A 23,247-nucleotide genomic window follows, 5' to 3' on the forward strand; every position below is an offset into this window, starting at 1 on the left:
AAAAAAAAAAAAACCTGCCTATTGGCTTTCATTGCATTTCTCGAGCAATGAAAACATAAAATATGGATAGAAACCTGCCTCAATAACATAAAAAGTTCAGGGGAAGGGGATCAAACAACTACAGCCTAAAATGTCAAATACTTACAGCCCTTGTTCAAAATCTTTTAACTTCACAAAAACATGAATGACAATTTTAATTTTGTTCTGCGTCTATCGGGTAAATGATTACATTTTATGCCCAGGACATTAAAAAAATGAATTTTGGGTGTAATGTTTCAATGGAGTTTCTTTTTAATTAAACTCAGTATTGTAATTACAAATCACAGAAACTATATTGTTTGGTCTTTTCAGTTTTGTCATTCTATGACTGTAAGGTGAAACCAGTCTGATTTAAGGCAGTTTCATCTATTTTTGGTTTCTCTTTTGAACTGGTGATGTGTGAGATTGTCTCACTGGTGTAATAAGATTACTGCATTGTCTTTCCAGGATTTGTCAATCGTCCACACAATTTGTGTCACTGATGCAATTAAAGGTGTCATGTGCACTGTAAATATCTATTGTATAGAAGGGAAAGACATTTATTTTTTTTCTTTTGGGGTGGTCACACATGGATGGATTATTAATTGTATCAGCCCTGGTGATTACATACTAGGTTATGCAGGCACAATGTTTTTGTTTGTTGTAAAGCTATGAACATGCACTTAATTATTGTCACTGGAAATTATTGTTAGTGAAACTTATAATTAGCAATCTCAGTTCTACCTTTAGTTATAAAAGTATTACAAAATGATCACAATATAAAAAGTACCATTTTCAATTTGCAAAATTTTTGATGCCAAGAAACAAATCTCCAACTCTGTGGGTATAAAAGGAAATATTGGACAATAGAAGGATCCTTGGGGCTCACGTTATTGTTTTTTTTGGATTCCTGCCTTTAATATGAATTTGGAATACACCTAAAATACAGCTCAGCAAAATTCCATCAACTTTTATTAAGAGGCACACATGGCAGTTTAAATGCTGCATTGGATCATCTTGGCCCATTGTGCTGCATTTCTTTGGTCATAAATGCCCCTATTTAGGTGGGTTTGAACTCCAAGCAAGGGACAAATGCAGTGCTTTCCATGTGAACACAACTGCGTAGATTCAAATAGAAAACACAATTGTCTTTTAGAGAAACAAAAAAAGGACAATGTAAAACATATACCATAAGGCCTGAAGTTTGTGGACCCCTGATAATGCTATCAATACAATCATCCCATTCTAAGCTCACTGGCAATAATATGGAGTTGCCCCCTTTCCTAACAGCTTTAGCAGCTTCTACTCTTTTGAAAAGACTTTGAGTATGCTATATCTTTTTGGCCAAAATAAATGAGGTCTGATATGAATGCTGAACAAGACCTGACAATCGGTGTTCTAGTTCAGTGATTGCCAACCTTTTGGACCTCACGGATCACTAAATTTACGGACTCAGGACCGCACATCCGGCCGGAGCAGTGTGTCACTCAAAGGGGAAGAAACTTCCCCCAGAGTGATGTCATGATGCTAGAACCTGCAGGCTCAGACCTGCGATCTATTCAAGAGACATGGTCTGTGGCTCTGGCAGGTGTGCCTCTTCCCCCAGCGGGGTCCTTTTCCTGACCCCCGGGGGGGGGGGAGGCGCACCAGCCAGAGCCGCGGTTCACAAACATTTTCTGACGCCAGTTGGCGACTGCTGTTCTACTACATCCAAGTAGTGCTCAGTGGGGCTGTGGTAAGTACTCTGTACACAGGACTGAGTTTTCCTCACACCAAACTCATTAAACCATGTCCAATAGACCTAATTTTGTAGAAGGCAACTAATTTGTTTCCAGAAATAGTAATTGAAGCCCAGAAAAAAGAATGTTTATAATGGGGTCACAGGTTTTATAATGGGGTCACAGGTATATATATACAAACCTGGCAGAAATGGTAATGTTATTTCTTTTTTATACAAATTAAAAATCTAGAGACTTACAGAAATGTTAGTTGCTCGATCTTTGTAGTCTGCTTCCACTGGCTCAGTTCTAAGACACTGACCCATAGACAAATACGTAGGCCAGGAGCTTTGACTTTCTAAAGCAGTCATTCTTGACCAGGGTTTCATGGAACTCAAGGGTTCTCCTAGTAGTTTCAGGGGCTTTGGCTGATTGAACGCCTATATGATGATGCCTTACATAGTTCCAGGTTCAACACCATAAGACAGAGCCAGTAGGATGGCAGCATTGATATTTTACCCATCTAGAAGGGTGGAATTGTGGCAAACACTGACAAGGGCATTTTTTTCTGATTATCACCATAATTGAGGCATTTTTCCCTCCTTGGGTTCTCTATTGGTATCAGAGGTTTCCTGAGACCCAAGATTTATTTCAAGGGTTCCTCTGTGCTTAGTGTTAAGAAAGACTGTTTTAATAAGTTACCAAAAATGTCTAATTTGATCAGGCTGACAATAGTAAAATCTAATAAAGACCATCAAACATAAGAAGAAAAAAGGATGATAGTATTCAGGAAAACAGATTTATTTTTTAAAATCTCAAAAGAAATCATTAAAACTACAGTACATTGCGTCACACATAAAGAAACAATTATGGATCAAACCACATTCTAATAATTCAAAACAGAATGGAAAATTATAATGATGAGAATACAGTAAGTCTAAAATTAGCAAAATGTTCTTTCACAAAACAAGAAGCAGAACAAAAGGCACAAGAAGAATATTCATTCTGATGACAGAACTCTTAAAAGAATGCTTTGTAAGGAGAAAAAGCAGAGGATATCTTTGTTGGATCTCCTTCTACAAATGCTAGTTGCCTGGCAATCATGCTGATCCTGTGACTTCAATACATTTGACTTGGTATCTCTAAACTTCCTGAGTTGTGGCTGATCAGAATAGCACATTTCCCTGTGTATACAGAGCTAAAAACTTAGTGGTCTGTGATCTCTTACAGACCAGTAATTGATCAAGTGCATCCTTAACTTTAAAGCACCTCATTCTTCTTGAAAGAACATGGGCAAATCTTGAGTGTGGCCAGTGATTGTTCTGCTAGTGAAAAACCCCTATGAATAATGCTATACTATAATGCTAGTTTTTTCGTCACTTGATATGAACTTTCAGAATTCTCTTGGATGGCAAATCTAGCAATACAGCTGTCCTTGACATTGGTTATTATTGTGTCCTGCTGGATCGACAATGACTGATACTATTTCCATTGGGGAGGACACAGCTGGATACCTCCCACCTTTCCCTCTATAGAATAATCAGCACTGTTTGTATAATGGCTCCCTGGCATGTGACTGGCATCTTGCATCTTCATTTGAGTAACATCATATATATGACAATGCTGCATTGTTTGGAAACAAAGTGGTAATTTGGGGGTTTTCGAGTAATAGAACAAATTCAGGTTTTTTTTCAGACTGTGTCCTATTTCATGAGAATTTCCTTCACATTCTGTTTGGATGGAAACTGATGGGAAACCCAAGCAATGGAAACCCAGACTTTGGGGAGGAGTTATGACCTGTATCATGAATGGCAGATTTTTCTTTTAAATTTAATTAAAGATAGGTGTATCCCAGTTGGCATTTTTTTAAAGAGTATACTGAGGCACACATGTGCAGCTCACTGTACATACTTGGCACATGTTCCTATGTGCACATGCGTGGGAGTTCCATCATCCCATCCAGCTAAAGAAGCTGGCTAAAGAATATGAACCTGGAAGAGGATTGGTGAGATAGAACGGACGAAGCAAAGAGAATGCAATGCTACGAGGGTTATGTCTGTTAAGCCAGCCATAAATATACTGTACATATTTGCACAATGTTGCAAACAGCTCTTGGGAGCCCAATAGGCTTTATTCTGGCAGACGAGGGACAGGAATTGAGTTCAATAGGGTCACAGACAGCAATTAAAATTTTACAAGTATACTCATTGTTTCCTTGTTTATCCTAAACCTAAAAATCAGCTTGGATTGGAAGTTTGATTTAACAACAGTAGTATGTGCAATTACTTGTAATCTATGTTATTAAATTATCATCATCCCTAATTTCAAACCTAACAGTTGTATTATTGCAATTAAAATTTCAAAAGAAAGGAGATGAAGAACATAAGTGATAATTACAGATATTTGCAACTTTTTGGGGAATCTTCCTGCAAGCAGAGCCCATTCTGGTTTTCTTTTCCTTTTGCAGAGCTAATAGATGGATTATAAGTACCATGCAATGCTACATGGTCCATTGGCCAAGTTTCATGGTGGTTCCTAGAGGAGGAGTAACTCCTTAGGTACAGACAAATATCCTATCCCCCTGCTGTCACAGTTCTGTCTTCAGCACCATAGCTGCCTGCAGATGTTTATGTTGCAGCTGAGTATAACCTGTGCCAAATATTTCTCCCAGCAAACGTGCCAAAACGTATTCTGTCCACTATTTAGGTATTCCCATACTCCTTTAGATGGTTCATATTGCAAACTGCAGCTGGACAATCTCTGATGTCATGTCTGGGAAAGCTATTTTAACCTGCTCAATTATGAACTGGGTCTAAGGGGCTTTATTGAACTGGAACCACCTGGTGATGTAGAAAATCTACTGCAAAAGTGGTTATTGGGGAATATCCAGGATAACTATGCCGCCTTATATCCACGTCACTGTTAGTGATCCTTTACATGACCGAAAAGGACCTGGCCTCTCCTCCAAAGGAGAAGTGCACTGTACTGTATTATACATAGAGATTTCTGTGGGCTCCACATAGCACATTGCATTTTACAATGTGAATGAATTGTAACCCACATGTGGTGTTAAGTAATCACCACTATCTAGAGGACAAAAGTATCCATTCTCCACTATTAATAGTCCCTTTAGACTGTTTGGTTTGTTATGATCCAGCCGGTAAGTGGAGGAGGGTAAATCTGAGGTTGGCTAATATTTAGTATTTGGGTGACTTTTAATAAATAAATCAGGGAGGATCTAGTTTTACAGATGTTAATCAATGCCTCCTAAAGCTTGCTAAATGTCCTCTAAATATGACACACATCCAGGTTTATAAACTGAAACTACAGATAGATTGAAGTATACATTTACCAGCCTTATAATAAACCAAATTGCAGAGTGTCTTGACACTGCTGTGTGTGTATTTGCAATTGTATTCAGCTAAATCATTTGCTAAAAACAAAATGTTATATTTTATGCATGTATTTATTTTCTGGCTAGTTTGAAAGTATTCTTGGGGCCACCTATGTAAAGGACTGTGTAGTGTATTCATTATGGGGTGGTATTCCATCATACACATATAAATAAAAGCACTATTCAAATGTGTGCAAGAATGATCGTTTTTTTGTCTGTGGGCGCAAGTGCTGCAAGTGCTCCCTTTTTTTGGAACAATTTAATGCAATAGGAGTGTCAAGTGACCATAAAAAAGGCCTAACTTCACACAGTGTGATCCCATCATTTGCACAAAAGCACAGCTGGTGCTGTCGGACCTATGCTGCATTGTACTGCAAGCCACATACATCATCTTATGTTACAATTTGCTTTAGGTCTGGATGTGCATCACAGCAATGATTGTCAGAGGAAGTGAAATAAAATAGTGAAATTGAAATAAACATGTAAACTTCTAGGGGATAAGGGACTTTGCTTTACAGGGCAAGTCTACCCATAAGTACTATCCAAGTTAGAGAGTAGTGCTCTAAGTAAGCCACTGGTTTGCTTTTATTATCTTTGTTTTTTTTTTTTTTTTAAATTCTAAACTTTGTTTTTGTCCTTTTGGGAGTTTGTGTTGCTTTATTTTACAAAAAGAAACTTTAACCTTTCAATATCTAATAAAATATCAGTCTGAGGTGCACTATTCCAGCTATATCTTTTTTTTACATGTCTTTTTTGTCTAAATGGAAGCTCTTTCTTTAATAAGCAATCAATGTCTAGCACTGTCCCTCACATATGCAGCATTGGTCCTCCTTTGGGTTTACCATTTTTCAGAATTAATAAACCTACCTCCTGTCAAGCCCAGAGTTCTAAATACCCTCCCACTGAATGTAGCTCTTCAGGTAGTCCTGGGCTCACAGGAGTAGACATCATTATCTAGGGATGTCTACAGAACTCAGATGCTGCTCACCTTTTGAGGATCAGGACCTATCAAGCTGCCAGACCAAAGCACAATGGAATAAAAAAGTGTGTATGTGCTCCTACAGGAAAAAGGTGTAGGAAATAGGGGCATGCATAAGAATGTCATGAAAGATTAGTAGAAGCATTCCATCCTGACCTGTCCTTTTAAGAATTTTGTCAATGCTTTGGCTTCAGTGAATTACTGATCCAACACACATTTGCGCATTCTGGGTCTTTTCAGAAAAGTTCTAAATTCAGATATAGTAAAGGATTCTAGAAGCTGGAAGGAACAGCCCCTGAACTTTTTCAAAGAAAGAACTATTTAAGCTCTGTAGTCTACAAAGAAATATTTAAACCTTTAAAGGGGTATAATGAAATAGGAGCCTTTTTTGCCAAATCTTTTGCAGTCTGTATGCACTAATATTTAGTAGTTAGGGCAGGTTAGGATCCCATTTGGGATCTCAAGTGGCTCCCCATTGTTGGCACCCAGCCGCTGGGTTACTCACACCCCAGGACATTTGACAGCAGTCAGCGGTGAGTGCTACTGGTACCACTGCTTCAGTCTCTATGGGGCTGCTGCTGGGAGAAGCTACATAGTGTCTCAGAGGCAGCAGTTCCCTGCCATGTGGAAACAGCAAACGCAACACAACCTCATAGCCAGTGTGAACATAGCTTTAGGCTCCTTTTACACTTGTAGTGGAAACCATGTGATTATTCAGTCTCAGCTGGATACGGTAACAGGATAACAAAGTTCCTCACATTGGTCTTACAAAGTGAAATGTGGTTGTTCTTCAAGAGGAAAAGCAACTGATTGCCCAAAAGTGACTTGTTGATTCCAGGGGAGGTGCTAACACCAACCACAATCACAATCATGTGCAAACTGAATCACAAAATGGTTCCCAACCCCACCAATTGTTGAGGGAAACTGGAAACGTGGTTGGACATGCGGTAGAATGTTGCTGTTAATGGCAAGTCTGAAATGGCCCTTAGGGTGAATGAAATGAGAGCAGTACACATATTTGGACATGTGGGCTGAAATATTCGCAACATTATTCCTTAGTATTGTGTGAAGGGGTGAACAGAGATATTCTTTGACGACCATGGGAATGTGTTGATCATCATTTCTCAAATGATGGGATTGTGTTGATCATCATTTCTCAAATGCAAAGGTATAGGGGGGATAGAATATTTTTTACCATTATCCAATGAAACAAACAGTCCCCTAACAAAGTAGCGCAAGGAACAATTATGGATGTAGAACCTTTATTTCTGTATCATAATCTATACTGCCACCTATAGGAAAACAATGGGTGGTCTGTATTTCTTGGGGAAAAAAAATATGACTCTTGAATGAACCCAGTGCTCCAACCTATTGATGAAAACACATTCTACCAAAACTCATATCAAAATGAGATGGGGGCTAATCATTTGCAGTTTTTAATACCAAGCGAGTTTCCATATCAGATATTTCAAATTGCCAGTACAGTCTGTGGATGTTTTTTTTTCCAAGGTGCAGTGTTATTTCTCTGCCCACTTGCAATAGTTTCAGTGAAATATTACTTCAAACATGTAGCAGGCCAGATTATCTAATCTGTAAACGTGGAGAAGGCCTCGAGTCAATAGATTTTAACAAAAAAAGTTATTTGGGATTTTCTCAAAAACCTCATAACTACTGAATAATGCAGTTATAAAAACATATGCAGGGGCTCAGGATACAGATCAGGAGGCAGGATTACAGAATTGGACATTTTGTGCATATGGGACAAACCCCCTATACACATATGTAAGCATAAACACACACCTGGTGATTCACCCAAGGACTTGATCATCACTTAGAGAAAAGTTATACTTTGTGACATACTGAACTTCAAGAGATCCCATCTATACTCATGGTTTGTAACTGGCAGTAAAGCACCTCCTTCACTTCCTCATGCCCCCCCACCAATGTACTCGTGGTAGGAAATAGGGACATGCATACAAATGTCATGAAAGATTAGAAGCATCCAATCCTGCCCTTTCGAGAATTATGTCAATGCTTTGGCTTCAGTGATATTATCATCTGTATATTTCTAACTTTGCAGAGAGAATCAAACCAACTTCAAACTTTTCATTGTGGAAGGGCAATTGCCACAGCAGAAGATTAAGAATAGATGGCTCCCGTCTGTGCTTTAGGTTAGGATGTATAAAGGACTTCTTGACTTGGGATGACAGGTGTGTTTTTCAAAAAAAAAAAAAAAAAAAAAAAAAAAAGACTACAGATCAGTGGATAGAACATGCGGTGTCTAAACTACCCCAGCAATAAGTACTTGTTCTAGGTGATTATTTTCAGTAGTCACTGACCAAGAACAAAGCATTCAGGTTAGAACACTAAATCTGCACAGCTTCTGTGTCCATTGTATAGGAGGAATTAATTCAGTAAAATAGTTTCTGTAAAATCACCAAAGTGTTAACCCAACTACACAGATGCATATCGATTGCAAGACAGTGTTCAAGTCATTAAAGTGCAACAGCGGAGACCAAAAACAAAACCTTTATTCACAACTGTATAAATGTGCACCAAACACTAGAATTTAAAAAGTAACTACATGCTATAGACAAAACCAAGCCCTATTCATTTTTCTATGCTTTTTCTTTTTAATTAGTTAAGCTTATAGATCAAATCACAGTAGAAAGAAATTCTGAAGCATACAAAAAGTGTAGCATGATGTTCAGCTAGTACAGCTCAATCACATACATGTTGCACTTCAGGGATAAAAAGCAGAAGCAGGATGTGAACAGCTGCTTTCAGTAACGTCATCTTAAATGGCATCAATATCAATGTCGTCATCTTTCTCAACTTGAGATTTTACAGTTTCCACTTTAGGAACGCTTACAGTAGTTGAATATACAACCTGTAGAGACAAGACAATTATTAGAGGTGGATAACCATCAGAAGAGAAAAAGGGCATCATGGAGATCTAAAGGGCTTTAGGACAAAAATGAAAAGTCTCACTCAAAGTTTAAATGAAGTGATAAGTAGATTATCGTTATCGTAAACAAAGTTAGCTGATTCACATTAAAATATACAGATTTCAGGACCCCCTAATCTTCCTTTCACCGCCTTTAAAGATTTTGTAAAACATGAAGGGATCTAACACGCCCAAAAATCTCTGCATTTGTAATACAGTACTTTCTGCATTACTAGATGGTCAACAGGATAATACAGATACTATAAAGAAAACCAATGTGAAAGACTTCATAGACCTAAATTACCCCCCTTCTTACAATACACCCCTACATGCAAATGTGGAAAGATGTTTTACCTCAATATTTTCATCTTCCTCCTCATCGTCATCACCCGAGGACTCCTCTTCAGCCTCCTTCAGCCATTTAATAAAAGGCTCTGCTTTTGCTCTAATATCTTTGGCAAGTTCTTTAGAGACATACTTTTTAGATGGCTATAATAAAAATAAATAAAATAAAAGCCATTTAAAACATGCATACAATATATTTATTATATCCTGACTAAAGCAACTACAAGCAGTCACAAAGCAAAACAACCTTTTGGATATTTCTTTCAAGACTGACAATGTTATTCTGGAACTGCAATATAGGCCTTATTTAATCTGACCATTTAAATCATGTATAGAATATAACAAAGGTTATGTTCGGAGATGAAAAAATCTACTTTAGGCCAGAAAAAAAAATGTTTTCAGCTTAATATTCCCTATTCTAATATAAATTTTAGAATTCAGCAAGTTCTGACAAGAATCTAAAGTCTTACAGAAATCAGGGCTGCTATATTATTGAGATCACACCAATTTACTTCACATCTGTAAATACGCATGTATTTAGAAATAACCCAGTGTTGGAAAACATTTATTAGACTTCCAATTAAAGGGCAATTTTTTTTTTTTTTTTTGCAGTGACAAGGGAGCGTTACCAACCACCACTATAAAGACACAAAAATACACTTCAAGCAGATAAAAGTACTTGTTTCTGTGTAATTACAGTTGGTCTAGTTTTTAGTACACACTGTCCTGAAGTGGGAGGTTTTGGTTGACCTTAAGTACATATGTTATTTCTGGACACTTTATTTATTTATTTTTTACGCGCCACAAGCAGTGATGAGTCCAGTACCCACTATAGACAACAACGATAGGGACATTTCTACTACGTAACAGGGCATTTTTTTTTTTGCAGTGTCCAAGTTAAACAATCCCCTGTGCGAGTTAAATTCCTCTTGTACACCTTTTTATTCTGTTGAGAACTTTCTGCAACCTTATGATCGCTCAATGACAAACCTAATACATTTCTGCATAGGTTCCCAGGACCTAGGGTTCCTCCATGGGAGGGTTGTGAGAATTCCAACTCTTGTAGGTTTTTACATATTTGTGACACCAACCTACAAATATTCTAAGATCCCCATTGTAGGTTCATACCTTCTCAGCCCATCCGATGATAACTTCCTCCTCCAGGAGATCTGCATCATACATTTCCTTCAAGATATGTGGAATTTTGGAGAGTAGTTGTGCTTGGTGAATACTCACAACACACTCAACACCATGCAGTAGATACCTCTGTGCTTTCTTGTTGTTGTGGCAGAACTAAAAAACAAAAGTCGTAATCAATTTTACACAAGAGAAAAGGGCGGTTCAAACATTTTTTTTTTTTTTAAATAAAGCTTTACTAGCCCTGTATAGGAAAGCAATTCCAGTTCAAAAAGGTCTTATCATATTGCTGAAAAAGCTCTACCAATTCAATCAACGAAATATGTCTGCTGTGTTTTTAGAAATGGCAAGTCATGCCAACCTGGTTTCCTACATTCTCAGACACTAAAATTTTCAACTGAGCTAGACCATGCCATGAACCACATTCCAACGTTGTCTTATATAGGACTTCAAAAGGTTGGTGCATGCTAGATGTTTGGCAACAGAAACTATTCCATTTGATACTTGTATAAATAATTACCCTGCTCCTTCACCCTCTTTTCTATTCCCTATTTTGTGCATTTTGTATTTATGCCGGTCTCCAGCAATACTTTATGGGATTCTGCTAATTATTCAGGACTTTACATCATTTGACAGTAGCACTTGCTAACTCTGGACATATACCTTATTGGACTGCTCTTGTTCATCTACGTTTCTCATACGTTAGGTTTATGTATATTGATCCCGTACTTGTATTGCCATGTTTATTTTGTTCATGTTTAGGAATTTAAATAAAAACTCAGTTTAAAAAAATAAAAGAATTAATTACCCTGTCCTTTGCACATAACATTTTTAATATGGTACAACATTCATGCTGTGAAGACTCACAAATATACAGAATAAAGACCTGCTGCATTTTTCAAGCCATGTTTTTGGCAGACCTTTTTGACTGATGAGGAAAGGCCACACAGAAAAACAAGTTTAAAAACATGTGTCTAAATTTTAAGTGAAGTAACTGATTAATTTCTACTTTTCTTTACCATCAGCAACCAATATGGTCCAAGGAGATAGAACAGGGCTGGAAACACACAGCATAGTGTAATGGGGTAACAGAGGGCACACACAATGACGCTCTACTCAGAAACAAAACAGCAGGGTCTTGTCTTTCTGTGCCAAGATCCTGACAAAAAAAAAAGTGCAAGGTGATGCACTGATCCCTCTGCTCATTAACAACCTCCTCCAGCCTAATAGGCCAGTTTATCTCACAGTTAAGTAAAGCTTAAATGTTACTCACGCGGAGGAAGTGTCTTCTGTATCTCTTGATCTGTTCTCTTATCTTGTCATCAAATAAAACTTCTGTTAAGACCAGTGGTCCTTGTGTTTTTACATCTAGTCTTTCAGCCTCAGCCAGAATCTCTTTTTCTGATGAATCTATAACTCCCTCTTCCTTCTTTTTCTGCAAAAGATCAGCATGTCAGTAAATATTACAATTCAGGCAGGTACAAATACACCTTTTAGGGGATGTCCACAGTAGCAGGCAATTACAATATCATAAAGTAAATGCTACAGTTAAGCTCAAGTCAAACTACAAGTAAGCTCAACCAGTAATTTGGCATTAGCAATTAGATTTCCATAATGATCAATGTAAAGTAAAATTTGTAAAGTAAAAATCCAGTGCACCTCAGGTTCATAAGGTACATGCAGGCAACAACCAATTTATGAACCTTTCAGGTCAAGTTTGGTTTACATTAAATGTATACCCCAATAGGTTAATATAAATTATAAATAAAAGTCCTTCAAACAGTACAACGATACCCAACTATGTCAAGTTCTCCCATCAGAGGAACAAGCCCTCTGAACATGTTAGTAGTTAATATTTAACAGGTGCTCGCAAGCAAGAACAAATCTAAGTGCACATCTCAGTATGAAGTGCATCATGGGAGGTTCAGTTGTTACTGCAGTTTCAATAACTGGGCCAAGAAAGCCAAGTGAACAATAAGGTGTGCAAAAACATCCCAAGCAGGACTGAACATCTTAAAATTGATTATCCAAAATACTGTATCTGAAATTAGACTAAATTGCAATATTGCCATTCCACATGATTCAAACCTACTTAATACATACAAACTTACCTTTACAAAGTCAAACAGCATGTTAACCCTGTCCTCAACTGGCCTTTCCAGGTCCTCACTTAGTGTCAGATTTTTTGCATGATCGCTTATTTCCTCCATTCTGCGTCGCTGAGCCTCCTCAGTTGTGTCTTCACCCCAATCTTCATCATCATCCTCTTCATTCTAATGGGGAAAAACAGTTTCACATGCACTGCCATAAATACCTTCATTACCCTGTACTAATGTGCAAAGATAAGAAGGCAGCGGTTTTACATTTTAACCTTGAGTAGCAGGGTGTAATAAAATATATCAAGACTATATCAAATTGTGTTTGTTAGGTCTCCCATCCTGGTTTAAATGTTATTGCACTCTTTTTATATTTAAATTTCCCTTTTGCTTTTTATGCATGAGCATATATGATTTTAGTTACTCCTTTTGTCATTTTTCTCTAGTCACTGTCCCATCTTACTTATATATTTCTGAAAAACCATCTTATACTTACCACACGTGGAGGATTTAACTCCGTTAGGACAGGCGAATCATTGTTTGCCACAGAACCATTTTCTTTGGCCCGCTTATTTTTTTTATCTTCCTTCTTTTTTCCTGTACTGCCGTCTGTGTTCTCTGGAGAATAGGTCAGAGTAAGAAAAAAGTCCCAAGACCAAAACCAAAGCAAAGAAAAATACCAGACAGTGTAAAAGTCAGTATACCAGCAGATCTCACAGACAGAGAATACCGGAATAGAATAGACTTTGTTTATCTTGCAAGCGAAAAATTGGGACAGGTGATTTTTAGGACAACCGTCACAGAGTGTTGCTTGCAATAAAAGCAAACTTGACATATGACAGCTAACATGGCACACACAGCATTGCCTCCACGAAATATAGTACTTACCTGTCGGGTTTTTGAGAATGAAAGTACAGAGCTTATGATTTGTGTCCAGCATGCCTCGGTAGCCACAGGCTTTACAGGAATTGCCTATTGTTTGTTTCTTGGGATTGACATGCTGTGAGGAAAACAATAAAATAAAATCACAAACTCATGCAGGCATCACTGAAGAGTTCAAAGCATGGTCACAAGTTCCCCGGAAGGCAACTAATCAGCACCCAAGACTGCAGATTTACTGTCACTAGCTAGGAAATACAAAGAAAGAAGTGTGACACTGCTGACAGCTATTAGAAAGTGAATATATTGTTTCCCAGGCTTTAATTCATACCAAACAATGCAGGAGTTGACCCCTGACCCTCGATGTTTTTGGAAAGCACAAAAAAAGACAGGTGAATCAAAAATTTAGAAAACCAGTGAACAAGCTTTTTGGGAAGGTAAAAAAATGCTTGCTTCACCTAGGAGTTTTACATCAAACTATAGCATATGATCGCACCAAAACATCACTATAGGGCAAGAAAGGGTTTAAATCAAACCTAAAAAAGACCCAGCCAAACCTTGTATAACATTTGGAAAATCTCACCAAGCCAGGCTTAAAGTCAATAGAGTTAAGCTGCGTACACACTTCCAATTTTTGTCGTTGGAAAGGATCTTTCACGATCCTTTCCAACGACAAGGGAGTGCACGATGCATGAACGGTGCTGTACATACAGTACCGTTCATGCTCTATGGAGAGGGGAGGGGGAGAGCGATGGAGCGGCACCCTGCTGCGCGCTCTCCCCTTCCCTTTCATTAGGATCGGCTGTCGTCCATGGATCCGGCAGGTCGGTCGTCCAGACGATGGACAACACCGACTGTACACACGGCAGATTTTCGCCCGATAATTGGCCGATGATCGGGCGATAAAAATCTGACGTGTGTACGTAGCTTTAGTCTATGTCTTAAGTGGTAGTTACACAAAGGTTAGGAAAAAGTTAAAAATTTACCAGATCTGTTTCAGGATTTTCACACTCAGGACATAGAACAAACTTTTTAATGAATCCATCCAACATGTCTTGCAGTTTATTTGCCTCATGAGATCCATTGACAATGTAACGGTCATTCTTAACATCAAACTGGGTCTGTGCTCCCAGCTCACAACCAAAATATTTGGTGGGATCTGCAAAGAGAAGAGAAAGAGAAAGAGTGGTAATGCTGCAAATGTCACACTGCACACAGTAGATACAACAGCATGAAGAAAGAGAATGGTTAATAGCCTGTAGCTATAAACAATGACACTGGAACTATTCAAGTACAGAAAGCCTGAGCCTTAATGCTTGCCATTAATAACTGACCCGAAACACCCTTGAACTTGCAGCCTGAAATGCTCTAATTTTGTACAGCGCTGCGTAATATGTTGGCGCTATATAAATCCTGTTTAATAATAATAATAACACAAGTGAAAGACATCAAAATTTAAAAAAAATACTATTTACCACCAGCTTACTAATATAAAAGCAAGTCTTTAAAAAAAAAAAAAAAAAAAAAAAAAAGTTTCTGCTTACATGGTCACAAAAGACTTTAGGGTTAATGTTATAAGCACCCACAACCAGAGGGGATTTAAAAGGTTGTCACTGATTTTAAACATAGGCAAAATAAGATTTTATTCTTTAGCTATGCAACATGAAAACAATTTTACAGTTTGCTGAAAAAATGTACATATAGTTTGACTGGTAACAACTCACATGAAATTAGATTGTGCGATCAAATAAAGGTTTTAAGTCTCCCAACCTAGGGAAACTATCTTTCTAGTAAAAATATAGCCTTGTGTGCCCTTACACGTAGGTCTATACTTACACGTAGGAGGCCGATTAAGCGCCTTTGCAACGTCAACCATGTTGACGATTACTGTCTTTATTCCATTTCCTTTGCCCTCTACCTGCAATGCAAAAACAGAAAGTGTGTTAGATTGGAAATTAAATCTAAGACCACTTGGCAATACATGGAAATGCTGGCATTTTGAGGAGAAAAAAAAAAATATATTACCTTGGCAATCAGACGGGGCATTTTGTACCGATAGAACTGATCGGAAACACTGCGGTTGACGTTGACAGACATTTTGGTTTATTATTAGCTCTTTCAAGAAGAGGAAAAGATCTTTGATTGCAACTTTTTGGTATCTTCTGTCTGGAGAAGACTGGATGACATAAACGACTGCAAGAGTTCTCGGTCTCTGACATGAAAATAATTTCGCCACCGAGGCTGTGAGCGTCTTGTTTGTATGCTATGTTCCCCCAATATAGGTACCAATGGCTGCGCAACAGCTCTGAAATACAGAAAACAAAAAAAAAAAACAAAAAAAAACACTAAAGTTAGTTTTCTCAACCAGGAGGTTGCTTCTGGTGGTTTCAGACATTCTTGGAAAAATGTGAAAACTTCTGAAAGAATAAAAAAGAAATGAATGGGGATTTTGGAGACTAACACCTCATAACTAAACATGCAGCGAATTAGAACACTGAGGTACTATTGAGGTGCTGCCAACCATTGCTAATCCACAAATTCCCGTCTGCAATTAGGTCAGCAAAAAAGAAACTTCTCCAATATGGGGGAGGAGGGTGGCTTGCAATACAGCATTTAAACTAGGTTTCAAAACATCTGGTGAAAAATCAAATCATATAACCAAACATGCATGGCTTTGATAAATACCAGACAAATCTACTTACAAGGAGTGAAAATCTGTTACTATGTTTGGATTATTGTACACTTGGAGCAAAAATGAAAATATTCTACTTCTCCAACCTGCGCCAAATGCAACGGCCTTTTAATGGTCTACAGCCACACAAAACTTAAGTAAAGGTTCTAACCCCCTGGTAAATTTTAACCATTTATCCTGGTGTCCAACAGAAATTTACCCTCACTTCCTGTCCTGCTGATGCTTTCCCCTCCAACAGCAACCAAGAAAACACTAAGAATGCTTTTCAGTAGTACAAAAACAAAATACTATTTAAATAAAAACTTAAGAGCAGGCACAGAACCAGATAAAAAGGCGAATCATAGCTATACCTGCACTTATCCCATAGGACCCCATCTGTGTGGCTGAGAGATCTTAATACATCAATTGTGCAGATATTGCATCACCTTCTGAAAGCCAAACTGATAAATGCGACTAGATAGACTGCAGTTTCTGAAGCATGAAAGTCACAACAGCTGCCAACAATTGGTTGATTTATTCTTACCGCTGGCAGCAGTAACTGAGCACACAAGCCGGGCTTTGGCTATATCCCGTTTAGTATTTACCTTCGCAGCTGTGTATAGAACATTCTTAAATATTTAAAGAAAGACCAATATTAAATATTGATAGCTGGCAGGAATCTAAAAAAAGAACTTCCACCTGCATTTATTTCAATGACACTCGGCCCGTACTCTGCACATGGTAGGACTATGACCGCCAAGGCTATCAGTTATATAAAAGGTAACCAGTTCATTATCAGAGCAGCAATCAACACACAAATAAACAAATCTCAATACAGAAATGCCGGGGAGGTCAGATTAGCTAATAAGTAAATTCCAAGCAATTTCCTATTTAGAATGAAAGCAAGTTTACAAAACGCTTTATTCTACACACATTCTGTATTTCCTAACCAGAGTTCCTTAAACAATTTGTGCCTCTCCAGTCAGTTTAGGCGACACCAATCTCTTTTTGGCTATCCATCAGGGTTGACATTCTTCCTACCGACCAGCAACGTAAGAGACATTCTTCCCACTGACCACCACACCAATGTACTTAAGTAGATGGTAATATTAGTTAGGGGTCCAAGCATAGTAAAAAGACCGCAAAACACTGATCCAAAGGAAAGAATACAAACCTATAAATTCATTTTTACAACAAAAAAAAAAAAAAACATTAAAATCTAAAATAAGAAAAATAAGTACATACATATAAAATAAGAAAAGCAAGGAAGACTTTTAGAAACTTAATATATAAAGCATTGATGAACACAAAGTAAAAAATTTATGCAGCAATATACAAATTCACCTCCCCTAGTATATCTTGTGCCGCATACCATGTTATCTACGAGTATTCTCAACCATTGCTTCTTTTTGTTGATAATAGAGGCACAGAGAAAGGACAGACACATATGTTACTTTACCACCCATAAATACATTTGACCCACTTATAACATGGTGACAACATTGCAGTGAAATTACAGCAGCGTTGTCAAGCTGTGAATGAAGGGTTTACCTGAACCTGCCTACCAGCAAACGCTTCTAAAGGAGCTGCGAATCTCAAGCATGGCAATGCATCAGGCTGACGTCATACCCATTGATGACTTTTGCACCAGCCAGCTTGGTGTATTGCGATTCATCTTTCCATGCTTTTTATTGCAGTTACTAATATACTTTTTAACTGCTTCAATTTCATAATCAAAAGCTAATAGTGATCTCCCCAGACCCTTGCAGCCGGGTGCACCACCCAGCACGTTTCAATAACCACGCAGGTTTTTTGGGGTGGTTAATAAAGCGTTGACTCACAATATAGAGGACACCATCCACCTACAGCTTAAAAAAAAATCTGGGTTGAACACTACAATAACACCCCCCCCAGTGCTTCAGACCCCTCACCCCATACCTGCATGTGCACAGCTGTAGCAAAAAGCAAGCAGCCAGCAGTGACTTCCCACCCAGGGGGTATTGGTGCATGCTTGTTGTTCAGCAGCTGGAAAGGGCCTCATATTGCATAAGCCTGTGATTACAGGGATTTTTCTATCTCCCCATAGACCCTGGTAATAGATGGGAGAAGTGTCCCCAGGCTGGAGATAAACACACACATGGGGGAGGAGGTGATGGAGGAGCAGCCATGACTCACAACTGCAGCACTGAGTCAGCCCTGGCAGGCCGCGCATGCGCACAGGCCTCCCATGCGCCCTCGCCTTTCTAGTCACCCCCTCCCAATAGCGACCTCCACAGCTGCCCTCTCGCCCCTCAGCCGTCCTTCCCTAATTCCAACAAGTCCCTGAAACCCCTCGGCAGCGCTCAGAGAGCCCGCCATGGCCCGCTTCAGCCTCCTGCGTCACGGTCACGAGGCGCGGCGGCCATTTTCTCTCCACATCCCGCCGCGTCCCCCGCCATCCCACCTCACATACACACATACGGCAGCTCTCCTACTCACCGTTTTCGTCCAATAAAGACATAAACACAACGCTGCTCGCCCTGGAGTGCGATGAACGGAGGCAGGATGAAGCGATGGTACACAGCGCAGCTTTATGGACGGCACAGCGCAGCGCTGGCCACGGAAACTGGACTTTAGGGCCGAGCGAACCGGGAATTTAACACCCTGGTCAACCAAGCGGGAGACACCCTCCGGCCGGGAGTAAAAAAAAAAAAACCTAAAGACACAAACCGGGGAGATCATTATTTTACAGTGCGGGAGGGGACGAGAAACAAGTCACAGGTTACTAAAAACACATACAGGGGCGGTCGGGCACGTTTCACAAAACAAGGACATAATTTTCCTGAGGGTGGGGGAACCAACCATTTCGGATTGATTGTGTCAGGTGTAAAACGGGAAGGCCTCGATGGGTTAATTAATTGTAGCCAATTAAGTGCTGGTAATAAGTAAATGGCTTCAGCTGGGTGGGTTTAATAGGGTGCCCACGTTGCGCAGCTACTCACCTCAGGAACCTTCTAGCTCTCTAGCACGGAGGCGCTGTGAGCGGAGCCTCTCAGCAGAGACCGTCCTACGAGTGGGCGGGCACCGCCTACTAGAACTCTAAACAGCCATTGGCTGCTTAGGGGTCCTGCCTCACTTACTATTGGTGACTTATTCTAACCAATCAGCATTTCTTGGCTTTTTACCCAATAGCTGAATGTTTCTTGATGCTGGGAGGAGTTCTCGCGAGAGTTGTTGAAAGTTATCGCTGCCTGGAAAGGCACGTGACCAAGGTAACTTTGCACTGTGTGTGAGATGGCAATGGTTCCTGAGTCTTGTGTTTTCTCAGTCAGATATAAAGAACAAACAATAAAATAGTTCTTTATTCATTAATACATCAATAAAATATATTTTATTTAAACAAAAGGACCTGAATTGGACTTGGGATTTGCCTATAAGAATCAACTGTATCCTGCAGAGCTCACAGATTAGGAAGGAAAAGCAGCACAAGGAGCCAATGAGGTGTTCTGCAATGATAGAAGCCTCTTTACTGGTAGGGAAAGCAGAGAGATGGGGTAATATGATGTCAACTGCTTCTTCTTTCACTGTCCAGCACATTTAGGACAAAGTCATTTGCTTTGCAACATAAAAAGACTACAGTCACCCCCTTCCACCACGAGTTGGGAACTATGGAAAAATGATCAAGAACCAAAGGAAGGTTCAAGAAGAGGAAGAGGGATTTTCAAAGCATCTAAAATATAAAAGCAAATTTGTATTGGGTACAATAAAAAAATAATAGGCAAAAAAAAGTGACTAAATGTTACAGAGCGACTACAAAATTGTGTATTATTCCTTTGCAAGGTGTTAAAATTGCCAAGTAGCTCGGGGAGTGAGTACATTACATTTCGCTCTTTAACAACGCGTTTCGCAGATCTAGTCTGCTTCCTCAGGAGTGTTCAGCTGAAGTCCTGTAAGAGGAAAAACCAATGTATCCCAAAAAAATTGGTCACTCATTTAACCCAGGGGGAGCACATGAAGGCCAGAGTATAGAAGGTCTGAAGGAGTAAACAAAATTCTTGAAATTGATTTTCTCTGGTAGAAAAGACTTTGATGTACATGAAATGAGCATGCAAAAGGTTGTGCTCACTGGATCAGGGAAGGAGCAAACACTGACATGAAAGACAATAAGTTGTGAACAAACGTTTAAGTTTGTATTATCAGGCCGGTCATTACTTCAGAAAGGAACAGGCGATATCACTTCTACAATTATGCAACTTATCTGCCTGATCGCTCCAGGTTTCTGGCAAAAAGCCTAAGCATGCACAGAGTTTACCGGCATGACGTACAGTTCTTGTCCCACTTACCTTTCTGACCTGATAGAAAAATACTCCCCTAGCTGCTCTCTTCGCTCATCCAATGACCTACTAATGACTTCCTCACTCATAATCTCATCACACGCATGGATCCAAGACTTTTCTAGAGCTGCCCCGACTCTCTGGAGAGTTCTTCGTTGGCTTGCCCCTACTTTCTGCTCATTTAAAAGAGCTGCTTACCCACCATCCCATATCTCCCCTCCTATCCCATGTGCTGCTTCCACCACCTCTTAGATTGTAAGCTCTTCTGGGCAGGGTCCTCTCCTGTGTCATTCTCGGTATCTGATTGTCATTTTCAACCCTGTTTAATATACAGCACTGAGTAATATGTTGGCGCTATATTAGGACTTTTTATTATAAACTAGCTAATTGCCCAGAGTTGCCTGGGTATTTATTTATTGCATTCTTATATTATTCAGGAAAAGGAATGAAACAAAGCTATAGTGATTATCTTGTCAACTGTGTTGTTTCATTTTTGTGCCTTTGATTGCCCTTGCCAATTGCCTTACATTTTCTGGAAGGCATTATTACAGGCCAGACATTTGTAAGAGTCCCAAAAAGTATGCAAAAATATAAGCAAAAGGCACACTGTCACTGATCAATACATACACACATACATACATGCAAATATACCTCTGACATATTCTACAGCGCTGTACAAAGATCAGCCGTGCACTCACGTAAATCTGAGTCATATTTATAGCAATTTTGGTTTAAATGTCTCGATGCGTTTCCTAGTGATGACATACACACATTCATACATACATCCAAATATAGCTCTGACATATAGCACAGCGTTGTACAAAGATGACTGGTGCACTCACATGAGTCTCATTCATATGTAGAGCAAGTTTGGTTGAAATGTCTTCATGCGTTTTCGAGTGATGGTGGAACATACACACATCCACAGTTATATATATATATATATATATGGATTTATATAGCTCTGACATATACCACAGCGCTGTACAAAGATCAGCAGTGTCATATGTCTAGCAAGTTTGGTTTAAATGTCTCTATGCGTTTCCTAGTGATCACCAAATGTAGTTCTGACATATAGCACAACGCTGTACAAAGATCAGCGGTGCACTCACATGAGCCTGAGTCATATGTCTAGCAAGTTTGGTTGAAATGTGTCGATGAGTTTCCTAGTGATGACATACACATCCAAATATAGCTCTGACATATAGCACAGCACCGTACAAAGATGACTAGTGCACTCACATGAATCTCAGTCATATAGATGGTAAGTGAACTGTCTCCATGCGTTTGCAAGTGATGGTGGAACATACACACATCCAATGTTATATATATAGATAATAATATTAATAATCAAGGTGGCTAAAGACCATCCAGAAGTGAAAAACTGGAAGGAAGTTGTCAGCACTCCCTGCTGGAACCCAATCAGGTGGGTTAGAAAGGAGCAAGGAGAGGAGATTTTAGTTAAATTATTGTAAACAGGCAGTAAGATTATTTAATGGCAGAAGTGACATAGCCTGACCCTTCTGCTACCTTCTGGCATTTTTTCATTTTAAGCTTTAGTTCCACCTTATTGTAAGGCTGCTGCTTTGTCCTGCATGCACAGATCATAGGTTCTCTATAACGTAAACCTGGCATGACAGTTTTAGGGGTGCCATTCCTGACTGCCTCCTTAAAGTGAAACTAAAGTCCCACTTTACAAATTTAAAAATCTGACAAGTGAGTATTGCAGAAAGGGACAGGCAATAGTCCTTCTGCAATAACCTGACATACCTGCCTGATCGCACCAGTGAAAAGCAAAAAAGTTGAGCTGTGCATGTGCTGCACCTTGAATGTCCCTGGTACATATGTTACATGCAGGAGGTATGTCATCCCAGCACAGCCAATCATTATGGCCAAAGGAGAAGAAGAAACAATGGTTCGAGGAGTGTTGAGTCGTGGGGCTTTTTTACTGTTCTTCAAGATCTTAGTTGCCTGGCTGGTATGCTTACCCACTGGCATCACTGTGCATATAGATTGTAAGCTCTTCTGGGCAAGGTCCTCTACTCCTCCAGTGTCACTGCCTGTATCTGTCATTTGCAACCCTTATTTATTGTACAGTGCTGCATAATATGTTGGTGCTATATAAACACTGTTTAAGTATGATAATAATAGGTGACTGAAAGCATTACAGCAACATGATGACAGCACATTTCTCACATTTCCCTACAGATTTGTACAACTGCCAACATAAAAAAAATAATAATAAAGCAAGAACCAAAATGATTTGTGGTCTGTTCTATTTTATTTTTAGTAAAATGTTTGTAAACTGATATAGTTACATAGTAAGTCAGGTTGAAAAAAGACATAAGTCCATCAAGTTCAACCACTAGGGAAATAAACATATCCCAGATATAAAACCTTATGAACATAGGTGACCCAGAGAAAGGCAAAAAACCCTGATACAATTTTCTCCAACAGGAGAAAAAAATTCCTTCCTGATTCCATAAAGCAATCGGATGTTCCCTGGTTCAACAGTCTGTTATATATGATAATATTTCATACATTATTTGGTTATTATACAAATATTTCAGGGCCTCAATTAATAATACCAAAAGGCTTTTGGGTCCTACATTGGAGACCATTAGCAGTTTATTAGCAAATCTGAACTTTGTTTTTGCTCTTCTTTGGTCATGTAATAAGGCTGCTATAACAATCTACAGAGGCAGGGAAAAAAGGAAGTACAATATAACAAATCATGTCTGACTCAAGCT

At 39.0% G+C, this 23,247-nt stretch overlaps 1 protein-coding gene and 1 non-coding gene across 2 annotated transcripts; both read right to left on the minus strand.

Annotated features, from left to right (window-relative positions):
* Nucleotides 1–8,622: 8,622 nt before the first annotated feature.
* Nucleotides 8,623–19,180, minus strand: EIF5 (eukaryotic translation initiation factor 5). The gene is made up of 12 exons (XM_072428823.1): nt 19,166–19,180; nt 18,663–18,879; nt 15,539–15,818; nt 15,350–15,431; nt 14,500–14,672; nt 13,523–13,634; nt 13,131–13,252; nt 12,650–12,811; nt 11,812–11,973; nt 10,530–10,694; nt 9,411–9,545; nt 8,623–8,999 (listed from the first exon to the last, which is right to left on the minus strand). The coding sequence occupies exons 3-12, from the start codon at nt 15,608–15,610 to the stop codon at nt 8,907–8,909; spliced, it is 1,278 nt and encodes a 425-aa protein (XP_072284924.1). The 5' UTR covers nt 15,611–15,818; nt 18,663–18,879; nt 19,166–19,180; the 3' UTR covers nt 8,623–8,906.
* On the minus strand, nt 13,320–13,447 carry LOC140342755 (small nucleolar RNA SNORA28). The gene has a single exon (XR_011923141.1). It is a non-coding gene; the product is annotated as a small nucleolar RNA SNORA28 (small nucleolar RNA).
* Nucleotides 19,181–23,247: the final 4,067 nt, after the last annotated feature.

The sequence above is a fragment of the Pyxicephalus adspersus genome, chromosome 12 (assembly GCF_032062135.1).
Source record: "Pyxicephalus adspersus chromosome 12, UCB_Pads_2.0, whole genome shotgun sequence".
Classification (NCBI taxonomy): Eukaryota; Metazoa; Chordata; class Amphibia; order Anura; family Pyxicephalidae; genus Pyxicephalus; species Pyxicephalus adspersus.

What these genes read in the sequence shown, in the direction of transcription:
- EIF5 (XM_072428823.1), bottom strand. Translation starts at nt 15,610, where the DNA reads ATGTCTGTCAACGTCAACCGCAGTGTTTCCGATCAGTTCTATCGGTAC. An exon ending in AAAATCCTGAAACAGATCTG is followed by an intron (nt 13,635 to 14,499) that starts GTAAATTTTTAA and finishes TTTTCCTCACAG; the next exon opens with CATGTCAATCCCAAGAAACA. An exon ending in TCATCGGATGGGCTGAGAAG is followed by an intron (nt 9,546 to 10,529) that starts GTATGAACCTAC and finishes TTTTTATTATAG; the next exon opens with CCATCTAAAAAGTATGTCTC.